Source organism: Spea bombifrons, chromosome 9 (genome assembly GCF_027358695.1).
Source record: "Spea bombifrons isolate aSpeBom1 chromosome 9, aSpeBom1.2.pri, whole genome shotgun sequence".
In the NCBI taxonomy this organism is placed as follows: domain Eukaryota; kingdom Metazoa; phylum Chordata; class Amphibia; order Anura; family Pelobatidae; genus Spea; species Spea bombifrons.
This window is the reverse complement of record NC_071095.1, coordinates 42,144,603-42,161,023: the sequence shown is the minus strand read 5'-3', so window position 1 is coordinate 42,161,023 and position 16,421 is coordinate 42,144,603. Positions and strand designations below refer to the sequence as shown.

The 16,421-nt window shown below is 41.4% G+C and overlaps 1 protein-coding gene across 1 annotated transcript in view; it reads left to right on the top strand.

The window, feature by feature from the left end:
* The first annotated feature begins 3,502 nt into the window (after positions 1-3,502).
* CDAN1 (codanin 1) overlaps positions 3,503-16,421 on the top strand; it is a 35,019-nt gene continuing 22,100 nt past the window's right edge. The window contains exons 1-8 of the mRNA XM_053475274.1: positions 3,503-3,595; positions 7,848-8,524; positions 9,285-9,500; positions 12,026-12,207; positions 12,813-12,923; positions 13,511-13,589; positions 13,800-13,920; positions 14,428-14,537. Coding sequence (XP_053331249.1) covers positions 3,515-3,595; positions 7,848-8,524; positions 9,285-9,500; positions 12,026-12,207; positions 12,813-12,923; positions 13,511-13,589; positions 13,800-13,920; positions 14,428-14,537 — 1,577 coding nt within the window. The 5' untranslated portion in view covers positions 3,503-3,514. The remainder of the gene's footprint in view (positions 3,596-7,847; positions 8,525-9,284; positions 9,501-12,025; positions 12,208-12,812; positions 12,924-13,510; positions 13,590-13,799; positions 13,921-14,427; positions 14,538-16,421) is intronic.

Sequence of the window (16,421 nt, the reverse complement as noted above, 5' to 3'; positions counted from 1 at the left end):
AGTGAGGGGAATCCAGGTCCCCTGCAGCGTAGCGGGGGATCTGGATTCCGGTGTTATAATCCGATCTCTGTTTGAGGTCGGATTATATAAAGAGAGGAGTTTTTCAGAGCATTTGCTCTGAAAAAAAACTTTTTATAATCGATAAAAATCGATCCGATTAATCGATGATGAAATTCGTTGCCAACGATTTTCATAATCGATTATTATCGATTTTATCGATTAGTTGTTTCAGCCCTACATTCAATTGGTCTATATGGTGATTGCTCCACATTCAATACTGCGCAACTAATAATAATGACATTCCACATTCTAGAACCTCTCTATGTATTAAGCCATCCTAAGAAGGATCATGTTTTAGTTAAAACAACATGATTAAACATAGAAAATATTGCATATTGGGTTTTCTGGCAAATTATGCATTCTATATGCCTGCTACATCATGAATGACGCCACCTGCTACGAGTGGTGACCCTGTCTAGGTTAACAGCCTTATGTTTCTGGATAACGCACAGCCTATTATACCCAAAAAGTGTGGCAAAGACAACTATTACAAGGTGTCAATTAAATGCTATAACTATACACTGTAGATGTGCACATCTGTATGGGAGGAATATTGGTCACAAAACTGCCAGACCTTCTCCCCACTCTGAAGCATCAGAAGTATCCAGAGATATGTGCTCACAGTTTGAGTGGTTATAAATGTATGTTGATTTTTTTTTCCCATTTGGACAATATCGCAGGGGAGGCTGTCTCAGCGTATAGGGGGTAGTATGCAGGTCCCCTGCAGCGCTGCGGGGGATCTGTATCCTAACCCTGCCCGGCGCCCGGAACTGCATGTCCCAGGCTTCGTGTGGTACGAATTGCACATTCCTTCACTAAACCCCGAATATAGGCCGCACTCCCACTTTAAAGACTTAAAGTGGGGGGAAAAAGTATATATACATCTCTTGTGAGGGTAAGTAAATGAGAGAAAATTACAGATAAACATGAGCACTGCAAAAACAGATAAATACCACCTCCCCCGGGTTAGCCCCCCCATATAAAATTTTTTTACAAAAGATCATGGCATTTGTTAGATCTTTGTTAGATCAGGTTTGATCAACTGTTTTTTTTGTTAGATCTACTCTAAAATAGGCAATATTAACAATCTTTTTCAGGGGGGCTAACCCGTAGCCAGCCCCCCCTCAACAAAAATTTCAACAAAATGTTACTGATTATGATAGCTCTACGTTAGATCAGGTTTGATCAGACAAAATTTTTGTTAGATCTAGTCTAATTACTGAGATATTGCATATTTAATGAGGGGGGCTGGCCCCCCTCAACTGAAATTTGGATTTTTTTTAATGGATCTTGGTAGATATTCGTTAGATCCGGTTAGATCAACTGCTTTTTTCGTTAGATCTACCACGCAGGAGGCGGTATTCACAATCCTATTTTGTGTGCGGGGGATGGGTATACATACGGTCTGGCCCCCCCTCAACTGAAATTTTTGATTTTTTTTAATGGATCTTGGTAGATATTCGTTAGATCAGGTTAGATCAACAGTTTTTTTCGTTAGATCTACCACGCAGGAGGCAGTATTCACAAACCTATTTTGTGTGCGGGGGATGGGTATACATACGGTCTGGCCCCCCCTCAACTGAAATTTGGATTTTTTTTAATGGATCTTGGTAGATATTCGTTAGATCAGGTTAGATCAACAGTTTTTTTCGTTAGATCTACCACGCAGGAGGCGGTATTCACAATCCTATTTTGTGTGCGGGTAATGGGTGTACATAGGGGCTGGCCCCCCCTCAACTGAAATTTGTTTTTTTTTTTAATGGATCTTGGTAGATATTCGTTAGATCAGGTTAGATCCTCAAAATAGGATTGTGAATACCGCCTCCTGCGTGGTAGATCCGTGCATGGGTGGTATCACTGTACTCAATAGATGTTGCTGAACACGTAGGGTGTTGTTTGACAGTGACATATACCTGGAGTGATAAATTCATACCTGAAGTACGTATGTGAAAAAAACACACAGCGAAATACAAATTGTGACAAAGGCTGGTGGTAAAATTAGTGTTAGGTGGTATAAAAGTTAGGTTAAAAAACCAGCATTTGAATTAAATTGGGATGTCTAATTGGGTAAATTGAATTAGCCGCCTTCAAAGATGGCTCAATTAGGACATAGGGCAGAAAAAACAGATGTTCCAAGTTAAAAAATGTACACTTCCCAAATGTAGGCATATTATCTCCCAAACCCCCCAACAAACCAATGCATGGGGGGTATCACTGTACTCGGGAGATGTCGCTGAACACATATTGGGGTCTTCTTTAACAGTGACAAATACCAGGAGCTGTACATCGATACCGAAAGTACAATTTGTGTGAAAAATAAATAAATTACCACAATGTTTGACAAGGGGTGGAAGTAGAATTAGCACATGGAAAGAGTTAAAATACCAGCATTTGAAATAACTTGGAGTGTTCAGTTTTCAAAAATATATGGTTTGATGGGGTAAATTGCATTGGCAGGCTTGAAAGATACCTGAAATATCGCATGGGGCAGAATGAGCAGATTTGGAAAAACCCAGAAAAACGCTACTTGTGCTGATTGCCTACTAACTTGCAGTAAAAAGCAAAAAAACATAAAAATATTGGATATTCCTAAACTCAGGACAAGTAGTAGAACCTATTTACCAGGTGTTTTCATTAGTTTAGTAAAATATTTTGTGAGAAAGTGTTTTTTTTTTTCAATTTTTCATATATATATATTTTTTTTATAGGAAATTAGATGACACAATAAAAAATAGCCCTTCTTGTCCTGCAAAAAAAATACATAACTTGCGTGGGTTCACTAAATGGGAAAGGAGAAAATTACATCTAAACATGAGCACCGAAGAAATGTTAAAACAGCCTTGGTCACAAAGGGTACAAAAAAAAGCAGTCTGGTCCGTAACAGGTGACTGTTACTGGAAACTTCTTTCTAGAGATAAGCTGCCTCCGGGGGGGGGGGCGCAATATTTACAGCCGATCCATCACCAGGGCATGATAGGGAATCTGGTAATAACCATCAGCGGTAGGGTGACCTGTCCATACCAATCGGCGACGCCGCTCGAGATTTTCAGAGAAACCTGGTTTGAAAGTGTGATTTGTGATATTATATTTCTGTTATTTATTATAAATGCCGTGCTGTCACCCAGCAATGTGACCTATATCTCTCCATATAAATATCTATCTATCTTTACATATGTCTAGATCTAGTAGTCCGGGTGCACGTCCCGTGCCGCATTTACATTCTGACACCGTAAAAACAAAACGCGCAGAAACTTGAAAGCACGTGCAACGTAACCACTCGCACCGACGTACGCCTTCCAGGGAGGAGAGGTCACGCCCAATTATTCCAATCACCTCCCCTCCGTTTCCAGTGACACGTGTGTAAAACCCCGCCTCCATTCTTCACACCACGCCCATTTTGGTGACGCCAGTGGTTCCAGTGGTTGGCGCGCTTAGTGAGGGGGCAGGGCGCAGAATGGCGGCGGTGTTGGAGCTCATGCTCCAGGAGGAGGTGACGGTGGCCGAAGTGTTTCTCTGGCTGACCAACAGAACGCAGGTACTGCGGTTTAATGCAGTCTTTCTGTGTAAAGACGTTAAGTCATTCTTTGCAGTATGGCGCTAATAATCCTAAATGCTAGGGGCATATCCTCACCTGGGGTATGTTTACCATTTTGGTTTTTGCCGCCTTGCTTGCCCTCCTGTTTGGTCTATTGACTTAATGGCCTGTAACCTCTTGAGTGCCAGATAAATATTTATGAATTATATTGTGCGCCCTGCTGACATTGGAGGTTTAACATATGTTTTTGCACTACTGTCAAGGGACTCTGGCCACTCATATTACTTGTAACACACACACACTGCACACCTTTGTCACCTGGAATTAGGACATGTCACAAAATGGTAAAGTGACGTGTAGACAGTGTTCCCTCTAAGCTGTGCGCTTGTCCGCGCGCACATAGCTTTTTTAGAGAGCGCACACGTCCAAAAATTGTGCGCACAACAGTTTTTCCCAAAAAAATAAAAAAATACAACATTTTTGGAAACTATGTGGCGCGGATATTGTGCGCACAAAGTTTTTGCACAAGAGAAATTTTCTGCGCACGCCAACTAAGAAAAATTAGATGGAACATTGCGTGTAGAGTATGTTAATGGTGCATGCTGCTATTTTTATGGCGGTGGTGCTCATCCATACCACCTTCCTCCTATTCTCAAAATCCTCCATGTATTAGCGATTGCCCCTGGTGCGTTGGAATGTGGGTGCAGTGCAGCCCCCGTAATTTACTGTAACTCGCCAGTCACCAAGCCATCATCACTCTTTATACATTATCTGCGGGTAATGTGTAGCCGGATGAAGCAAAGCGCCAGAGACCTTTGCAGTGCTGGATTGGAGGCGACGTGGTGCAAAACCCATAACTGCACACGGTGGTCTCACTGAGGTCTTTCTACCCATTGGGAAAATTAGGTACTCGTGCTGTTTTTGGCGCAGGCTTGGCCCATGTCTCCAAGATTAACCAAGTTGTCCGGTTTTAGGCTACATTTGAGACTTATGTAATAATCACCAGTCTTGCTGTTTCAGCTAAAAAAAAAACAAAACAATAAAATGAACCGTGGATTTATGTGTTTATAAGTGTCGTTGTTTCTGGGACGTGGGTAACGTTACAGAGTGAATGGTCCTTCTCTTGCGCTGTGACCATCACGCTCATTTTCTGGGATAGACCTCTGTGCTGAATACGAGAGGTGTCTTTTAATCTCACTATGGTGACTTAGCTGGTACCTCGGAAAGGACAGCGCTCGTTTAAAACATTATGTTTGCAATCCTCTCCGGCAACACTGCTGGCCTGCTGGGGCATGAGGTCACATTGTGTCACCCATGTGCACCCGTGGGTGAATTATTGGATTTAGGTGGCGATAATGTATTTGGCAGCACCACTGGGCGCTATAGAGGAGTCTAGTCCATGTGAGGCTTAACTATTGGAAACCCCTGCGCTGGTATGTAGCATAACTGATTTAGGTTTCAAGGGCTTTTTGGGACGAGCGCGTTCGGTGAGGAGGGTTGCCAAGGAATTCTCAAAACTGTAACCTCTAGCATTAGAGAAAATTGCTGTGGACAAGCCAGGCTCAAACACGGTGGAGGAGATTGTGGTCAAAACACAAATAACTAGCTGGAAACGTATGCAGAATCACAGAGACTTGATAAGATAACTAAGGCAATACAGATAAGTGACAAATGTCACTGATTGGCTAAACAGAAGAGACCAATCAGCCATGATAATCATTGCTTCAATTTATCCCTAGAGGCCATGAAGTCCGTGCGCTCGGTGTGACATTGCTCAATGGGCTGGTTGGGGGAACGTCCCAGCCATATCCGCACAGCCTCTGTAGTATCTCTTCCCCATCTCACGCTTCCTCCTTATCTGAGCGCAGGGATAAGACTGCGCACAATGCTTTGTATTGGAATACAAGGAAAAGAGACTGTAATTCAGGCCTAGGCAGAGCCCCACATAATTTTACAATTGCCATAGAACACAATTCCTATCCATGAGTACTTGGGCATCTTGTTCGCCCAGAACTGTTTTACTGGCTGCCAGCTCATCCACATAGTAGATCATCTATGCAATGCTAAGAATATCTGCTCCTAAGAAAGCAGACAGGACACCTTTTCTAGAGGATGAAACGATTTACCCGTCTAAACTAGATCTTATGTGCATATGGTGACAATACCTCGCCACAGGTAAATAATGAAATCACAACGGTGTCATATTGTGACGCTGCATTATCTGTCCAAGATGTCCTAACTAGGGCTGCAACTAACGATTATTTTAATAATCGATTAGTTGGCCGATTATTTTGTCGATTAATCGATTAATCGGATAAAAAAATACATTATTTTAAATTGAAGAAAAATTGCAATAAAAAACGTACAATTTACACTTTCATCTCTTTATTGCAATGGCCTCTCTCTATTCACTTCTTATTTTACTGACATAATAATAAAAGCTACAAGAACCCAAACACAGTGCTTCTCAAACTAGGTTTTAATACAAAGTTATTATTAAATATTAATTCATATGTTAACTATTTTTCATATTTAATAAAAACTGAGAAAAAAGCCTTGTTTAAATTTTTTATTTACCAAACTGACCCCAGTTATGCACATCTGACCCCCAGCTTGCCACTCTGCCCCCATATATGCCTTATACCTCTTATATGCCAGATTCCACTGTGCCCCCTGATATGCCACTGTGCCCCTGATATGCCTTATACTCCTTATATGCCAGTGATATGCAACTGAGCCCCCTGATATACCTTTTACCCCCAGATTTGTTTTATGCCCCCTGATATGCCTAATATCCATATGCCTTATACCCCCTATATGCCCTAAAAATTCATAATACCCCCCATACACCACTATAACTCACCCATACACCACTCTGGCTCCTCCCCCTCCCATACACCACTCTGGCCCCTCCCCTCCCATACACCACTCTGGCTCCTCCCCCTCCCAAACACCACTTTGGCTCCTCCCCCCTCCCATACACCACTCTGCCTCCTCCCCCGCCCATACATCACTTTGGCTCCTCCCCTCCCATACATCACTTTGCCTCCTCCCCCTCCCATATACCACTCTGCCTCCTCCCCTCCCATACATCACTTTGGCTCCTCCCCCTCCCATACTCCACTCTGCCTCCTCCCATACACCACTCTGGCTCCTCCCCCTCCCATACTCCACTCTGCCTCCTCCCATACTCCACTCTGCCTCCTCCCATACATCACGTTGGCTCCTCCCCCTCCCATACATCACTTTGCCTCCTCCCCCCTCCCATACTCCACTCTGCCTCCTGTGTACCTCCGTTTCTGACAAGACACCAGGGAGCCGGGGAGAGAGCCAGAGTGGTGTATTGGAGGGTGGCTCCCATACACCCCCCTAACTCCTCCCCCCTCCCATCGCTCACCGCTCTGCCTCTCTACCCGGCTCCGTTACTGAAGGCACTTTCACTGCAGCTTCATAGAAGCCACGGTGTAAGTGAAGGGCAGTAACGGAGGCTGTCTGTGCGATGCAGACCCTCACCGGCTATCAGAGAGGATGATTCTCTGTCAGCCGGTGGGGGTCTGCATCGCACAGACAGACTCCGTTACTCACCTTCACTTACACTGAGGCTTCTATGAAGCTGCAGGGAAAGTGCATGTCAGTAACGGTGCCGGGTAGAGAGGCAGAGTGATGTATGGGAGGGGGAAGGAGGCAGATGGGAGGGGGAGAGAGACGGAAGTGAGAGACCGGCCGACAGTGAGGGGAATCCAGGTCCCCTGCAGCGTTGCGGGGGATCTGGATTCCGGTGTTATAATCCGATCTCTGTTTGAGGTCGGATTATATAAAGAGAGGAGTTTTTCAGAGCATTTGCTCTGAAAAAAACCTCTTTTTATAATCGATAAAAATCGATCCGATTAATCGATGATGAAATTCGCTGACAACGATTTTCATTATCGATTATCGATTTTATCGATTAGTTGTTTCAGCCCTAGTCCTAACAATGGCTGATGACATTCGCAAAATAAATTGTCTAGACGTGTTCAACATCCTGGAACACTACCCTCTAACACTTAACTAAACCCTGTTAGTTAACAGAATTTGTCCATGTTATATGAATGTTTTCCATTTTAAGGAGCATATAAAACGTTATAAAGCAATCCAGAAATGATTAATGGCTCTGCCTGAAGTTATAGAATTGCATTAGGTTATGTGTTCAGAGAACAGATACCGTTTTACTTTGTCCCCCCTCTAACTTGTTTTTATTTTTCTAAAATTGCAGGATCACCCTGTTAATTCCAGCTTGTCCTCCCTCTCTTTACTTCGGAAGGACTTTGTTCCATTCTTGCTTAACTTTCTACGTGAGCAGACACGTGAAATTTTGAGTAACGCAGCTTCTACTCCGTCAAAGACTCCAAATTCCAAAGCTGTGTCAAAATCCAGTAGTGATGGCACCCAAAAGCCAGTCTCAGAGAGGAGCTCTGCCGATGGAAGTGGTCATCGTGGGAGTAGGGTACAACTATTTGCTCAAACACCCAATAGCTCATATGCTTCCGATACCTGCTTCCCATCTGCTAACTCCAGTGACTCGTCCTATTTGTCCAAATCAAACATGACTAATTGGTCTTGCAGAAGTATTACTCAGACCAGTCCGAATTTTAACTCCAGCCCAACAACCCATTACAATAAGCGCTCAACACACAAACCGAGTCTGGGAAACTTTTTGATATTGACACCGGAAATACAGACACCCAGACGGGGCCGGAAAAAAAATAGCACTGGTCGCCAGGGATTCAAAGACCAAGGTAGAAGAACTAATGGTGAGGAATTTCAGAGACAGGACATAGGAGGGAAGAATGGTTGCATGAACATCATCAGTTCACCAACCCATCCTTCTGAACTCAACGTGAACAACCTGGAAGAATTTCCTCCTATGAGCGCACAGTCTCAATCTGCCAGGTAAGGGGAAATTTACTTTATATGATGTAATGACTTGAGCTGTAAATTAATGCAAAATACATTCAGAATTTACAACAGAAAAAAAACATTCAGCTTTAAAATTGTAACAATTGCCCATAGAATATCAGTAAATGGCTCACAACACAGATCATATGCCAAAAGAATATTACATTGGCCAGATTGCATGTAGCCTCTATAAATACTTGACTGAGTGGCCATGCACACAGCATATTAATGAATACTTTTGTTAGGACAGAAGTGAAAAATCATAATAATAATAATAATTGCTAACTAAGTTGCACAAACAGTAGTCCGGTCATTCTGTGGGTCAATGTGGAAAGCATTATTCTTGCCTAGATCTTTAGCAGCACCGCCTGTATGGCGCTCTAACAGCTGTATGAGTGTATAAATTCATATACAGTGACGGCTCCATGCAGGTGGCTAAACGTCCTTAAATTTGTTTTCGTCTTTGGAGCACTTGAGTCACTTGCAAAGTTCAAAACTATGTAACACCCCAAATGGGATAAACCCTAAAAGTGAAAATTATAATAGCCAGGACTGGCCCCTACAGGGGTAAGCCAGCCTTTCATGTCCATGATTTTGGACAGTTATGGTGACCATGGTGAATTTTGGAGAGAATCCTGTTTTGGGCAAAAATTTCAGTGGATTCTGAAATCTTGCACAATTTTTTGTTCTTCACATTGATAATTTCGAAACCTTTTTCATTTTCAATAACTCGCCTCCGCTGTTATTGGCACAGCAAATCCAAGCCATCAAGGAGAATCAATCCCACACCTATCAGTGATGTACAGTCGCAGTCCAAATCCAGGATATGCTTCACTTCAACCCCAATCAACGAGTCCCATGTCAGCCGGCAAATTGGCATGGAGGTCTTTACCAATGTTCAAGAAGGAAGCAGTACTCCTGCATACGCAGAAAGCCTGCGCGAAGAAAGGGAGATACTCAAGAAGGAAAGGTAACTTTCATAACTTTCTTCTGGATGGCAAAGTCAATTAAATTGCCTGTCAACCAGGCTTACTTGCGTTGGTCTGGGTTTCTGTGTGACACTGAGAGTAATGTGAGTGTCTTAGCTTGTTTAGCTGTTGTGCTGGTCATTTGCCAACAGGATTCAATCTTAAACTTGGCCCCAGGATGGAATGCATTATAAATGTGGAAATACTCTCTTCCATTGCGTTTGCAGACAGCAAATGTTGCATGATGAGGCATGGAAAAAATGGGCAGTAGTACAGACTGATCCTTGTCTTGGCACTAAACAAGTGACACCCCATTTATTTTTTTCGGTGGCTTCTGCAGATATTGGGAGTCCATACTCACACATTCCCCCAGTGACCCCAATGAAAAGGGTGAGGCTCCCTGCAGAGTGTTTCACACAGTAAAGTATCTAGGGCTGCAACAACTAATCGATAATAATCGATAATGAAAATCGTTGCCAACGAATTTCATTATCGATTAGTTGAATCGATTTTTATCGATTATAAAATGAGGGTTTTTTCAGAGCAAACGCTCTGAAAAATACCCCTCATTAAATAATCCGTTTAGTCTGAGTCACAGCAGCAGCTCCTACTTACCAGTCCCTCCCTGTAATCACTGTGACAACTGACCCCGCCCCCTCCTTCTCCCAGAACCACATGGCTGTGACACTCATCTAACTGTAAGTATAAAATGAATATTTGGGCTGCTGAAAGGTAGGGGAGGAGGGGGTTAATTTAGGGGCAGTTATGGTTAATGGGGTGTTTTGGGGCAGCTATGGTTAATGGGGTGTTTAGGGTTAATTTAGGGGCAGCTATGGTTAATGGGGTGTTTAGGGTTAATTTAGGGGCAGTTATGGTTAATGGGGTGTTTAGGGTTAATTTAGGGGCAGCTATGGTTAATGGGGTGTTTAGGGTTAATATAGGAGCAGCTGTGGTTAATGGGGTGTTTGGGGTTAATTTGAGGCAGTTGTGGTTAATGGGGTGTTTAGGGTTAATTTAGGGGCTGTTGTGGTTGATGGGGTCTTTAGGGTTAATTTAGGGGTAGTTATGGTTAATGGGGTGTTTAGGGTTAATTTAATGATGAGGACTGAGGGTTAATTTAATTAATTTAATAAAGTTAACTTAAGGTGCAGTTAGAGGTAAAGGGGGGGGCAGACTAAGGGGAATCTAAATCCTGGGGGCCGTGACGATTAACCCAGTACTTATTTATAAAAGTATGGTGTCAGTGTGCTGTGAACAGGTCTGAGACTCTATGAGGGGACTATGAGATATCTGGGGGTATAAGACATATCTGGGGAGGATGGAGTGACATATCTGGGGGTATAAGGCATATACGGTATATAAGGCATATGTGGGGGAGGGCAGCGTGGCATGTCTGGGAGGCAGTGTGGCATGTCTGGGGAGGATGGAGTGGTGTATCAGGGGGTATAAGGCGTATCAGGCACAGTGGCATATGTGGGGGTGGAGTGGCATATGTGGGAGGCAGCGGGACATATGTGGGAGGCAGCATGGCATGTCGGGGAGGCAGCGTGGCAAGCCTGGGCTCAAATGTGCATAAATTGGGGGGGCTGCTTGGGAAATAAAGACAAGAAATGCATTTTATCAAAGTTTTTTTTATTCTGCTGTTTGTATTTAACATCGTTTATTAAATTATTTTAAATAAATTAAAAATGTACATTCATTTTTTTTATCCAATTAATCGATTAATCGAAAAAATAATCGGCCAACTAATCGATTATGAAAATAATCGTTAGTTGCAGCCCTAAAAGTATCCACTTTACTATGTGAAACACTCTGCAGGGAGCCTCATCCATTTCACTCTGCAGGGAGCCTCACCCATTTGACTTGAGGTACTGTTAGATGGCACATATGGACCAGTCAAATCAAAAGATAATGTGACCGTGCATTTAATACAGAATAATTCATCATTGTGTGTTTTGTGAGGACATAGAGTTTTTGCTGAATGGGCTTCCCAAGCTTTTCGGACGTCAGTGAAGCAGACGGTGTTTGCTTCTTTTTGCGTTTATGAGCCAAGCTGCTCTGCTCGCTCTTTCACACAGACCATGCAGGCCAATTGAAAGCTTCAGAAACCGATAGACTTATGCTAAATGCATCTTTAAATTCAAGCCATATTTGCTTCACCTTCCACTTTGCAATCCAATCAGTGTTGATAAACAGTGCTAGGATTGTAGAAAGTGAGTAACGCAACCGCGGTTTGAAAGCATTGTTTAATACCTCATCCAATACGCTGTCACAACCATATTAAATATCATATTTCTTTTTACTGCAGGTTTCAGTTTTTTCAGATATGGCTATAGGACTGCCTTGTACATTTAACATGGTATTTTTGTTTCTCGGCTTTGTCTTGGGTACATGCTATTGGTCCCTTTTTATACTTAATTAATAATGCTAAGATAGTCCTTATGTAAATGATATACATCCCTTAGGGTGACAATTCTACCTCGTTACAATAACATTTTATCTAATGGTATTTAATTCTGTGATGTAGGATTAAACTGCAGCAGCAGACCTCAGCCCCTGTATCACTGGATCCTGTAACCCCTACCAAACAGAGCTACAGTCGAAACACAACCGTTCCTGTGGATAACTTGGTCGCTGTAGATGTCGGCAAGGTGTCTAACAAGAAACAGCTGGCAATGCTGGCAGAGCTCTACTCCGCTTGTATAACAGGTATGCATGCAGTGATTTGTATTTACACGTCTTCCCTGCCTTACTGATGTATACCATTTTTCACTTTGAGGAATGTTTATTTACGGTATTTACATTATCCGTTTGTACATGGCCTTGCTTTTTGTGGAAAATATTAAATTTTCTCCCAAAAGTACATGTATATAACAAAGCTATTGTAACTGTTTTAGTTCTGCTGTTGTAAGCAACCTATTGTTAAAAATATCGATCAATCTCTCTCCCTTTCAGCATGCAGTTCCATGTGGATAAATATTGTGTACATATCTTATATGCATATCATATGCATTTGTTTTCTTTATTTACCAGTCTTGAATCCAGGTATTGTAGACTTGCTTGGGCAATACAGTAATGTATGTTAGCTTTGATAAAACCTGGTTTTATCTCCTTTTACTCCAACTCCAATAAACTCCTTTATCTGCAGACCCGGGGGCTGTCGTTGTCAATCGTGGTATTTTGGATGGGTTTCCTCCCTGCTCAGACCCCACATTTGCAATCTATACCTTCATACTTATGAGTGTTTTATTTAACAAGATCATTGGCATGGCGAGTGTCAGCCATACATGACAATGCCTGTTTATGTATTTCAGGAAATCTTGTGCCAAACATCTTTCTGGAGTTCTTCTTTGTCCTGCAACTGCTCACAACAAGAGGATCAACCAGTATGGCTGATGAGGAGCATGACCTTGTTATGACAAAAGGTTCCTTTCTTCTTTAAGTACATACTTATTAGTATACTGGTTTTGCCATTTGCATGTAGATACAAACCACAGATATGCCTCCCCCCCCCACCCCAGCATCAGGTGTCAGAAGTAATACATACTTGTGTAGGCTTTATAATCCTGCAAAACCCCCTCTTAATGTTCTAAAAAAAGAGAACGGGAAAATCATGTGAGCGCAAACAATATATATATATTCACTTAGCAACACAATTAGACCATTTTTAAGGTTTTAAGTCATTTTGGCTACCTACTTTTTGACATGTTAGAGGTTAATACAGTGATGGGGCAAATGGGACATCTCCTGTCAAATGTGGCTATCTCTATAAACTGTACCCTCTCTCTCTCTCGCTTGCTTTACTCTGTGGAACAGACTGAGGGGTGTTAAGTAAATTAGCTCAAAAATGTTAGTTATGATGATCTTTTTTTCCTCAGATGGCCTTATTGTATGCCAATGACCTACATTTACTGGGTTAGAGATTGGTGTTTAGGCAATCCAGCGTATTCAAAGTGGAAAGCTACTGTTTTTGTTACTTGAGTTTCTAAACCAGCCTGTCTTCTTCTTTCAGATGCTGTGGAGAGGCAATACTTTCAGAGCGTGCACAACTGTGTATTCTTTGCTGTGGAGGTCCTTGACTCCCAGTTTGCGTAGGTTTCTTGGTTATATAAATATGGACCCGATATGTTTTGTATTAGTTATCCAGTCAGAATGTATTCCTGATTTTGTACCGTGTGAATTGTCACTACCGGCCTTTTGGATAATTTGAGCATGGAGTACTTGAGAATGAGTTTTCATTTCAGAATTATTTGTTAGAAGCATCTAAACGTTGCCTTTTGTTTTGCTCACACCTTCTTCAGTATAATATCGTATTTGGATAAAAGCATCCTGAAGCTTCTTGCAGAAAATGACCGTGTGGCAGCATTTTCTTCTAGTCTACAGGAGCGGGTCCTTAAGGCATATGAAACTAGCAAAGCCAAGGTATGGAACAATTGATTACAATGTGTGTACAGATAAGGGTGTTTCTACTTGCCACTAACTACCAATTATGATTCACTCACTAATTCATCCCGCAGAAACAACTTGGCTGTGAAAGTTTGTTTTATTGATTCTTTTAATCAAAAAGATACAATTGTGTCTTTAATTTGAGGATTGTTTAGTTGAAGTTGTTGCCTTTTAATTGTGCAGACACCGAAAAAGATACCTTAGGGCTAATTCTTCAGATGGAGGATGCAGAAGAGACCCTTGAGAAAGCTAATGTAACTTGACATTGTTTTCTGTGTTTGCCCAATAAAAGGTATTAACTTTAAGTAAGGGTGCATTTACTCTGGGCTAATACAGCTATATGCATCTTTGTTTCTCAATTTAAATGACCAGGTTTGTGGTTGAAGTCGCAGTGAATATATCTTATTGTAGTTCAGGGCAGGATTGACTGAATAATTAGTATGGGAAGCAGTTTCACACGACAATTTACTCTTTGCTCTGCAGGTTTCCCTTTTGCTTCAGACCACAATACAGTCCGTGTCCTTTCAACCAGAAACCGATAACCGCTCCAACTTTCCGAATGATCACTCCTTCCATATCTTTAAGAAACAGAGGTAAATTGAGTAATGTTTGAACAGAAGGTTAATTCATTTTTAAGTTGGCTTAATTTGGCTAAGTTTGAGTTATTGGAGATGTTATATTTATATTGGTGAAGCTTCTTCCTTAACCCCTTCAATCCCCTATGGACGTACCGGGACATCTAAAAAACGCCTCTTAAGAAACCCCTATGGACGTACCGGTACGTCCAGGCCTTCTTGCAGCGTCAGGGACACATCCCTGCCGCTGCACGGGAAATCGGGCTGTTTGACAGCCTGGACTCCACCCTGCTGTCCGATCCGATTTAACAGCATCCAGCATGAAAGCCGAAAAGCTGTTACATTTCAAATTGTGCGATCGGGCATTCCCTTCCGGGTTGCGTCACTGCTGACATAACCTGGAAGTTCATCGGAGATCTCCATGCACGTCTGTGAGGACCTGCATAGAGATCACAGTGTGATCGGTGCAGGGGGATTGCGGGGAGGGGAGTGAGAAACCATGTCTCTCACTCCCCTTACCGTCCTGAAACAGAAAAGCAGAAAAAAAAGATAAGACATTTAAAAAACAAATAAAAATTCATTACAATAATAATAATAATGTGAGCTAAGTGATGTCATTGTGACATCACTGGCATGTTCAGGAGGTCCCTAAGAGGACCTCTAACCATTTTTGTGTAAAAAAAATAAAATATATATATATATATATATATATATATATAAAATAAAAAATAATAAAAAAGATAATCATAATTTTTTTTAAAAAAAACCTTACATCCCATTGCCCTAGCATAACATCTACCCAGTATAACCCTCCTTCCCCTGTTCACAAACCCGTTAAGCCATAGGCATAAAAATTATACAAAAAATGTACACCTTATAGTATGCTCCCTGGTGCTGGGAAAGTATGGAAAATCTATATAAATTAGATATTTCTGAAATCAGGACACCTGAATTGATAAACTCAATTTTATTGAGGGTATTTTCCATCACTTTACCTAATTTTGTCAGGATTCAGAGGGAAAATTTAAAAAATATTAGGTTTTTTTTTATGGTATCAAAAGAAAGCTCTATCTCTCTTTGAAAAAACAATATACAGTTTACATGGGTACACTATTCACAGGAAAGGAGAATAATCGCTAAACCGGCATAATGCAAAAATGGCAAAATTGCTCTGGGACTTGAGGTACCAAAAAACCCCTGGGATTGAAGGGGTTAAACCACTGTAAACTTTTTGGAAACATACTTAACCCCTTAAGGACCAGGCTGTGTTTTTCCTTTTGTACCATTGGGACCAAGGCTGTTTTAACACTTTTGCGGTGTTCGTGTTTAGATGTAATTTTCTCCTCACTCATTTAGTGAACCCACACAAATTATATGTTGTTTTTTTCAGGACAAGAAGGGCTTTCTTCAGATACAATTGTTTTGATCATATTATGTAATTTCCCATAAAAACAAATAATAAAATATGAAGAAAATTTAAAAAAAAACACATTTTCTGACTTTTACCCCAAAAATCTTTTACTCATCCAAAAAAGCTAATGAAAAACTTACTAAATATATTCTACCATTTGTCCTGAGTTTAGAAATACCCAATGTTTTTATGTTTTTTTGCTTTTTTGTGGATGTTATGGAGCATTAAGTACAAGTAGCGTTTTGCTATTTCAAAACCATTTTTTCCAAATCTGGTAATTCTTCCCCCCATGTGCCATTTCGGGTATCGTTGAAGCCGGCCCACACAATTTACCCCATCAAATCATATATTTTTGAAAACTAGACACCCCAAGGTATTTCAAATGCTAGAATTTTAACTCTTTCCATGCACTAATTCTACCACCAGTCTTTGTCAAACTTTGTGGTAGTAATTTATTTTGTGTTTTTTATCGCTAAAATTGCTCTTCAGGT